The 9,955-nt window shown below is 40.8% G+C and overlaps 1 protein-coding gene across 1 annotated transcript; it reads right to left on the bottom strand.

The window, feature by feature from the left end:
- Positions 1–368: 368 nt before the first annotated feature.
- On the bottom strand, positions 369–5,662 carry LOC139885139 (linoleate 13S-lipoxygenase 2-1, chloroplastic-like). Its single transcript, XM_071869085.1, has 9 exons — positions 5,311–5,662; positions 4,054–4,322; positions 3,245–3,482; positions 2,811–3,131; positions 2,550–2,635; positions 2,292–2,402; positions 1,838–2,142; positions 1,261–1,527; positions 369–1,128 (listed from the first exon to the last, which is right to left on the bottom strand). The coding sequence occupies exons 1-9, from the start codon at positions 5,660–5,662 to the stop codon at positions 369–371; spliced, it is 2,709 nt and encodes a 902-aa protein (XP_071725186.1).
- Positions 5,663–9,955: the final 4,293 nt, after the last annotated feature.

The raw sequence follows: 9,955 nt of genomic DNA, 5'->3' as shown, positions 1-9,955 counted from the left end.
AAAGCTATCGAGCTGGCCGTTTGACCAAGTTTTTAGATTCTGAATTGGTATGCAACAGTAGTGGAAGATGTTATCTATGAAGAAGATACGTGTGGTGAACATTAGGTTTTTTGCACATCGTCCCTGACTTTTTTTTTTTTTTTGGGCAATTCATAGAGAACTAGAACTGAAATTAATCTTTTATTCATAAATACTTTGATATTGGTAACAAATGACAAATCAGATCAAGAAATTGAATTAATGTTGTCCACAAATTAGGATGATCACATTATCATCGGCATACGCCGCACTTCTCTTATTCTACGAAATGAAAAGAAAGGTGTTTTTATCAGCAACCACCATGGCCACCGCCGCCAAATGTGGTTTCCTCAAATGGAAATGCTGTATGGAACTCCCCTCCCGGTCACGCCAGGCTCCGAAAACGGCTTCAAGAGCTCATACGGCACGATCCCGGCTCCATTCCGATTCTTAAACCTTTGGTCAGTGTTCCTCGCGTCCATGACGCCCTCAAGCTCCTTCAGCCTCCCATGGAACCTCTCGAACGCCGCGTTTATCACCGGCTCCTCCTTCCATGCCGGTTCCGGATCTTGCCCCAGGTACTCCTCATCCGGCGAGTGGTTTGACAACACGTCGAGGACTGCCATCACCTTGGTCGCCTGTATCTGCGATGGGAAGCATGTGAGGAGCGTGACCTCAGGCTTGTCCCAAAACATCTTGAGCTCTCCTTCCGTCGGGTCCTCGACGGGCATCTTGGTTCGGGCAATGGTGGGCCGGTTTGGGAAGTAGCCGCCATAGGTGTACTGGCCGAAGTTGACGGCAGCATGGTGGCCGGAGGCGACCCAGACCATGGTTGTGATAATGTGGATGAGGTCGCACGGGGTCTTGAGGTCAGGCCACCCAGGGGAGTCTTTCTTGTCGCCGTGACCAACAGTCCGGATCTCAGTCCACCAGGATTGAAGCTCCCTGTCCCAGGCGATGCGGCTTGGGTCGGGGTAGTAGTGATTGACGTAGTTGGTGACCCACGCCTTGATGGTGTCCCACAGGAGGAGGCCATCGTTGGCGAAGGGGTAGTCCTCGATCGCTAGCTTGAGGCCATGCGGTGCCGTCGGGTCCTTTACTGCCAAGCCCCTGGCAAGCATTGACCCAATCAGAAAAGCGATTTTCTAAACAATCCATGTGTCAACTATTGTTATATTTTTCTCTTTCCCTAATTTTAAGAATGGGAAAAAGTATGCTAATTGATTAATTGATGAGCAATACCTGCTAATCAAGTCATTGGGCAAGCCTTGCAAGTCGAATTGCCACTGCTTGTCATAGGCGACGGCGCTGAGCTCCATGGAATACTTGCCGGGAGAGAAGGTGGTCTCAATGATGCCGTCCCCATTGATCAAATTCCCGCGAGCCAGTGCATTGATCTCCATCGTGTACCGGAAGTGTGGGTGTAGCAACTTGTAGATCGGGTGCATCTCGCTCAGTTGCCGATTTGTCGCTATTATGTAAGGCTCCGTGGCACAATGAGTCCGCAACCTGCAAAAGTTGAAACCATGGAAACATCAATTACACCATCAGCGTTTATGCAAATAGGTACTTCTCGTAATAACATCACGTTTTAGATAAAAATCATATAAGAATTACAAAATTATCAACATATTTAGATCTCACAATGCTATGTGTATCTCCATATGTGGAAAACAATTCTTAAAGTTCTATTCTTCTCTCTTGAAAATTCTTTTGCCTGTTTCATCACTATTATACTTCTACTCAATAGATCTCTGATTTTTTTTTTTCTTTTTTTAATTTTGCTTGTCGAAAAGTAATGATCAACTTATTTTGTTACCAGTGGCTGACGAGCTGGTGGTGTCCAGAGTCGTGGGCGAGGACATGGGCCTTGGCGAGCCGCCAGAGCCACATGCTGGTGGAGTGGCACGACGGGATGAACACCTGCTTCCATTGCGGCTTCCCATCGTCAGTCGGCGGCCGCGTCAGCTCGATGGCGAGCGGCTTCAACGTCTCATCTGGGGTCAAGAAGAAGAGCGTCCTCGACCCATACAAGGTTGTTCCCTTGAGCTGCCTCACTTTGTTCACGTACGGTAAGAACAGGTCGTGGTAGTCTAGCATGAACAGCTTCTTTTGCTGTATAGCCTGCACCAAATCGAATTGAACGGAACCGAAAAGGTGGGGTTCAGTTCAAATTTCATTAATTGGCGCCGTCAGATTTAGGTTTACGCTCGGCCCTAGAGTGCGGATTAGGTGGTATTAGATGATACTTCGTCAAGGAAATATTATCGTACCTCATTTACGGTCATAAAACCTTTAATTTCTCTTTCGATAATATCCGTCGTGATGGCCGATTCGGGCGGACCGTAGATCTTAGGATCGAGCTCGCTCATCAAGGGCCATTCCTGAATACATATTTTAATGCCATTTAAGTATAGAAAACATATACCCAACATGATGTTGTCAAATAATTTTGGTCTTCATTAAACTAAATCAAGTGTATGTGAGCCAATTATATAGTTGAAATGTGTACAAATACATATAATTGTTACCGTGACCAACTGGATCGCGTAAGGATTAATTCCTGCTAGAGTTTGACGAGCAAACTCTTCGTCACTAAACCAAAAAAATCTGTCTCCTGCAGAGTGCACAAACACAGCTAATTATTATGCATGAAAAATCTTGGAGATATATAATAAATAATATATCAAATTTTCCATCTATGATTGACTAATAATGTACTTTCCTCCGAACAAATTACTTCTACGGATAAGAGAGAATGAGAAAGGGAGAGGGAAAGGGAGTTTGCTTACGGATCATGGTTTCGGGGGTTTCGAAGCGCAAGACATCCTGGGAGGTATCGGTGATGGTTTTGACGAGCCGGGGGAAGAAATCCTTGAGGAAGCCTTGCTTCTTCAACGTGGGCAAGTTGACGCCTTCGTTGAAGAGCTCGTCGATGGCGGTGAAAAAGGGGAACCCCAGGTCAGAGTCGACTATTGCCGTCTCTAGCGACGGCACCAACGCGTGAGCCACCGAGTACACCGCCTTCGCCGAGAACGTCAATTCCTTTATCGCCGAGAACTGTTCATCTCGAGGCACGTATATGCTCCCGCTCCTTGATTCCGACTGTTGATCTGCTTGATATTATAAGTGAATATTCAATTCGTTCATTGGGAAGAAAGGCTAATCTAAAGTTCTGTTGCGTTAATCATTATTATGAAGTAATAACAATAATTTCTTGACTCACCAGTCTCGCTCCGAGGGCGCCCAGTCCGGCATCGTCTAGGGTACGGGAGCTCTTTGCCACCAAGCACCGGCCTCTTCTTATCCGCGCTGCTATCCGGATTCCCAAGGTCGTTGTACACATCGTAATCGTATATCCTCTCATATGACTTTATCTCGCCTTGGCCGTTCCCTCGCAGGATCGCCAGCTCCTCCTCTCTCAGTCTCTTCAGCCCGCTTGGCGTTTCGGCCGGTAGATAGCACTGCAGCGCAATAGCATGCGACGAAAGCGATCAAGCTCCAAATAAAACCCATCTAAGTAATACTCAATTCAAACAGTGATGATCGACTCTCTCTCTCTCTAGTCAATTAAACTGAATTTGCTTTTGAGGTTTTGGCGTGAAAATCAAGTCCTATGAAATCGATGCGCAATCGATGACCGGCGGACGATAGGGCACCGATTTCACGTGCTGCTTCTGATTCTTTTTGAAAAGGACACTGTGAGGGCGAGTGTCGAGAGATTTAATTGAACTTAAATGCTTTTCATTCACATGCATTATACCTTAGTTTAACCAGTCGCCTTTGGGTCAATTCAAGAATCAATATCACCCAAAATTTGTACAATGTTTGGTGATTATAGCTAATTAATTGTGATTAAACTTGCATCTCAAGTATATATGTGTGTGTGTGTGTGTGTGTGTGTAAAACCTAATTTTCGATCTATATAAGTCATAACTCTAAATGGTCTTGATTATTTAGTATATGTAATAACCTCATGAAAAATGACAAAAAAACCCTAGATAGGAAGCTATGTAGCTATTTGTATGATCTAACCTTATTGGTGAAGAAGACCCTCTTTTTTGGATCATCGTACTTGGAGTGAACCCATGAGTTGCATGTGATGTTAAGAGGACCGCCTGCGAACCCATCGAGGACGATGTCCTTGAGGTACATCTCCTTGTGGTGCTCATTCTCCACGAAGATCGCGCCGACTTCCCCGAACTCCTCTCCGACCTCAAACTTGCACCTGTACATCACGTCCTCCTCGTTGTGGCCCTTCTTGTGCGCATACCCTTTGATTGTCCCCTTCTCTTGTCCCGTTTCTGTATTAAAATTCAGGACCGTGTTTAATTCTTCACTATCGTGGATACAAGAGATCGATAGTTTGAATATCATAGCAGGAACGAAATTACAGTTGGCTAGGTGGGAAGCTGAAACGAAGCCATGAACAGTAAATACGGCGAATCTAACAAAGGATCGTCGAATTGCGGGTTTGGAGCTGAATAATTCTGGCAATCTCTCTCTCTCTCTCTCTCCCTCCCCGACCTTAGGTGGAAGGTTGAATATAGCAAGGGTAAGGGTTAAAATCTATATGTTCTGTAATATGTCAAGAACTTTATATATACAGATTATCTTGATTGCACCTTTTTAAAAAGATTAAGAACTTAATTAACCAAAATAAAATGTTAAGAGCTCAATTGACAAACGATCAAAATGTTAATGACTAATTTCGCACCTATTCCCAAACCTCATGTTCTATCATAGATTGAAAATTTTATGTACACATATAGTAAATCAATTTGGCTTGATATTTAGAAAAGCTTCTCTAGACACGTGCATGTATATATAGTCTTGTGATGTGGCTTAGTAACAAGACAAGAAAATTACACATCCATTAACATGTTATCTCTCCCATATAATCGGATAACATTCATCAGAGCTTTTAGTACAAACCTACTTCCATGGAGAATTTATAGAGGGAATGCTTATGAAATAAACAATCAAACATCATTGTTTGTCGCAAGTCATAAACAACTTGGGTACTTCTGTGACTTTTTCTCCAAACCTAGAAGTAGCTATTTTAGTCTTTAAAAAATTGGTAAAAATTCATATACAATTCCGAATATCGCTCTTTTAAACTTTGCAAAACTTCAAATGTTTCACTTCAAATAAAAGTCAAATTGTGATCAACGCAAAATTTCAAAAAGCAGAAGAATACGTTTCAATCAAATTCAGCCTATTTCACTCCTTGCTTTCTGTTTCAAGCTGTGTTAACAATTTCGAGTTCAAAACTGAATGCTCAATACTTACTAGGGTCAAGCTCTGCACTAACAAGCTCCAAGAGGAGCGTCTTCCCCATCAAATCAGTAATTGTATCGAGCCCCCCGCTTATCCCGAGTTCCGAGAAGAATCCGCCGGCGCTGTGTTTCACGGTCACTACTGCTTTAATCGACAGAGACTTCTCAATGGTGCTCGGGCTGGCAATCGCTTCAATCGTACTCGATGCAAGCCCCACTCGAGCATTTCCAGGGCTCTTTTGGAGCGCAGGTTCAGCCTGCACTGGTAAAATTGCGATCCCGCCGTTGGCTTGGCTAGGTGGCTTGCTTAATGGGATCAAGGTTGGTGAGGCAGGTGGGGATTGATGAAGCTGTGTCTTCAACATGACGATGGTGGTGATGATCGTTCCTGGTGTGTTCTTGAAACAGAGAATGGTGTACGTAGACAACAATTGCTTAAGACAATGGTTATTGAGACTTGGGTGTGATGGGGGTTTTGGAGAGTTGGTCTAGTGGTTTTTAAAGACGGAGAAAAGGAAGAAAAGTTGGGCATGGGCTTTATTTTGCCCTGAATGCATGGACATGGCACGTGAAAACGATGTGGAAAATGCGAAGAGAGGAGGAAAGAAGGCGGTGGACTAGACTTGTATTCGTTTGAAATTTGACATTAGATGGCTGTACGGCATTCGGGCAAAGATATTTCAAAGGCTTGGAAAATTCAAAAGTTATATGTGAAGGAAGAGTTCGTATTGGATCCATCCGGAAAACTTCAATTAGACTTGACCTGACCCAACCACTAGTCCACCGCTTAAATCATCAAGGCGTATGTCTTTTTCTCCGGAAAACTTCAATTAGACTTGACCTGACCCAACCACTAGTCCACCACTTAAATCATCAAGGCGTATGTCTTGTTCTTATGTTTGGAAGTTAATTGGCTCATTATCTTGGTTGAGTTCGCACCTCGTGTTTTCCTTTAATCATTGCTTGTCTTTGAATATTGATTATCTTAACACAATTTGTGTCCTTACGCTTATTAAACATGTCATGCATTCATTACCAGACTAGGGGCGGATTAGTAAGGATCATCGCTCTCAAGTTGCTTAGTGCAATTTTTAGGTATATGTTATAATTTACCACATTTCATGTAAAGTTTCGTCGTCTCACCCTGACAAAGCTAGATTTCTTTTGCACAAACTTTATTATTTATTTATTTATTATTATTATTATTTTTTTGTGTCTCGCCATGAATGCAAATCAATTTTATGTATCTTTTGGGTCGTGATATTGATAGGGTTTCCATCTATAGAAGGGTCAAACTAATTGACTGGCTCAACGTGTGGTTGAGAATGAGACTAGTGGTTGAGAATTTTAGAACTGTACTGGCAATGAAATTTCAGAGAAATTCTCTTTTGATTGGGATTGAAGTAAAAGGTTGAATTAAGAATGAACTCGTGCACATTTGATGCTCACAGTCCGACGACAAGTTCAAACGTAATGCATATCCAGCGTAATGCATATCCACTACTTGCGACATCATGATGGACAATCTCAGGAGACAGATCAAAACCGTTCCAACTCATGCAATATAACCTTTTGACTTTCTAGAATGTATAATCAAGTTTTTTCGCCTTTTGATTTTGTGGAATCATGTATAATCAAGTTCATCTTTAACATATTTAGTCATGCGGACATGATTTATGACGTGACAACTTTTCAATAATAAAAGTGTATATGAGATAAAAGTTACTTGAAAGTATGATTTCATAAGTACAAAGATTAGAAAAAGATAGAGAAGAAGAAATATCTTACATTACTTAATTTTGAGTTGATATACTCTCTAAATGCATGTGATCTCTCTCAACAAATTAACTTAAGCTTTTGGATTGGACTTTCTAACGTAATATCAAAACCAATTCTACCGAAGTTTATTTCACCTATGCATCCACTCCTAGAGATAAGAAAAGTATTAAAAAATAAAAACCAATTTTTTTGAAAGATTCAAAGTATTATTAAAATGTTTATGTTGGTGTCGGCCATGTAACGTAAGATAGCTAGCATTCACATTAGCGATTTCTAATCAAAATTAGTCAGATTGACTCAATCAGCCAAATGTAAAAGGATTTATAATTAAATTAGCACAAAATGCTCGAGACCATATTAGAATAAGTGTAATAGGTTTGGGAATATTTTTGTAATTGTCCCGATCAAGTATGTATAAGAATTTGCTCTTGTGCTTTTGCTGCTGATTCAAATGAGTCCTGAAAAAAGAAGAAGGGAAAATTATGATAGAGAAACCATAGAAAAGGATAGGCAATCAGATGAGCATAAACCACATTAGTTTCCGAATAGTGTATTAGGCAAGGTCGTTTGCACCAGATCTGAATACGGCTTCGCCATTTTTGCAGCGTAATAGTAATGCAATGGGATGATCATGACGTCATAATTTGGAACGACAGCTTTATTGGCAGATCAAAAGATGGAAGTGGTGAAAAATAGTTGGCCAAAATCTCAACGCGTGCCTGGGAATTGGGGGGCTGGATACATGCATTGAACATGGGTAGCACGAGTTGCATATGGGAGGCTCTATCTACCAACTGCATGTTAAACTTGAGAATTATCATCTGCCGTAAAAAGGTTCGAATCCTAATTCCAATATACACCCACCTCGAAACCTCGTGATTAACAATACGAAATCTTTTTAATATCTTTTTCAATTTCATATTAGCTTATAAATGAGTTGGAATTCCTTGATTTTTGCAAGTATATATAAGTTCGCATTCCTTGATTTTTGCTATGCCTTCTCTTTATAAACATGTACAATTTGTAAATGAAAAGCAATGAAAATCATTCGCATATATTCTGCTATTATATGGTATCGAACCCTTCTACTCCTAAGAGTTATGTGATCTGACCATTCTGCATTTCTTTTCAGCAACCTTCTACATCCTTCAGTCATGGCAGACACCTCATGTTTTGGCTCCAGTTCCATCGGGACAGCCGCACGTAATGGCCTGATTTCTATCTCGGCAGCCATCCAATTACCATTCAAGCTCTCCGCTGCCAATTTTCCCTCTTGGCACGCTCAGTTTCATCCGTTGCTCATTGGTTATGATTTAAGGGGATTCGTTGACGGGACTTCTCTCTGTTCGCCTCTCACCAACAGGACGCAATGTCTTGTGAGTCGATGCCTTTATTCGTAACAGGACCTAGGAACTAATACCTTTTGATCCATGTTTGAATGTTGTAGGTTACAAATGGATTTATTGGATAAAAAGACATGTGGGCAGGAATATTGAGAGGTACAAGACACAGTCTTGTGGCCAGAGGTTTTCACCAAAGACTGGGCCTTGATTGCACCGATACCTTTAGCTCGGTCATCAAACAAAATACCATTCAGGTGGTCTTATCATTGGCTCTAATGCGTGGATGCACATTGAGACAAATGGACGTCGACAATGCCTTTCTCCAAGGAACTCTCCAGGATGATGTCTACATGTCACAACCATTGGTTTGAAAGACCTAGAAAAACCAACACACATTTGCTAACTTCTCAAAGCCATATAAGGGTTAAAGCAGGCTCCGCAGGCTTGGTATAATGAGCTAAGTTCATTCCTTCTCACAAATTCATTTGTCAATTCAAAAAATGACAGTTTATTGTTCATTTAGTCTCATTGTGGCATTTAAGCCTATATTCTAGTGTACATTGATGACCTCATTATCACATGAAGTGACCATAATTTTGTTTCAGACTTCATCACCGGTTCTCAACTAAAGACTTGGGGCCACTGGATTTCTTTTTGGGAACTAAAGTCATTCCTACAAAGACCGGCTTACTTCTTTCTCAACATATATACAAGAAGTTACAATTTTCAAAGCCAAATTTCAAAATAACTTATTACTTATAGGCTTTATAGATAAGTTATAATACTTGTTGAGCATCCTTTATTTCTCATCAATATCAATTTTATTTAGTTATTGATAACCATATCATGTAGCTGACATTGTCTATGCCACATAATTGTCAATTTCCCAATGGCTTAACTTGTATTTTTAATGACAAATTGGTCAAACTTCATTATGTGACAATCACAAAACGTTGACTATTTTTTTTTTTTATGTAAACAACTGTCGCGACCTCTTTTTTTTCGGCGCCCGCAATCGGGTACGGGCGCCTAAGGAGGCTAATGGCTCGGCTGAATTAATTAAAGCCCGGACTCTCCCAAGTCCACCAATTCACGACTTTAATAATCTAAATTTTTAACCTATAAATTAATTTTAAAATGGAGTCGCCACTAATCGGTTTGGGGTGGGTCGATTAGAAACCCAAGCGAAATATCGGGAGAAATACTCGCTTCTGCGCAACTAGAGAAATTAGGATCGGGGACTTGATTACACTAGTTAATCACTAATGCGCTTTCGATACCTAATCTTGTTTAAACCCTGAGGCTTTTTGGATGTTTGAGGGATTTTCCATGCATTTTTTGGGAGGAAAAACATTTTTTAGTCTTTTTCTATTTTTCTTGACACAAAAGGGATTTTTTAGGACTTTTTTGGTATTTTTGGAAAAATACAAGTCTTTTTGGTTTTTTCATGAAATTTTGATTTTTTTTGGATTTTTGGCATTTTTTGGAAAATATGGAATATTTTTTATTTTTATTATTTTTTTATTTATCGAAAAA

The sequence above is a fragment of the Rutidosis leptorrhynchoides genome, unplaced genomic scaffold (genome assembly GCF_046630445.1).
Source record: "Rutidosis leptorrhynchoides isolate AG116_Rl617_1_P2 unplaced genomic scaffold, CSIRO_AGI_Rlap_v1 contig81, whole genome shotgun sequence".
Classification (NCBI taxonomy): Eukaryota; Viridiplantae; Streptophyta; class Magnoliopsida; order Asterales; family Asteraceae; genus Rutidosis; species Rutidosis leptorrhynchoides.
This window is presented reverse-complemented; position numbering and strand designations above follow the sequence as displayed.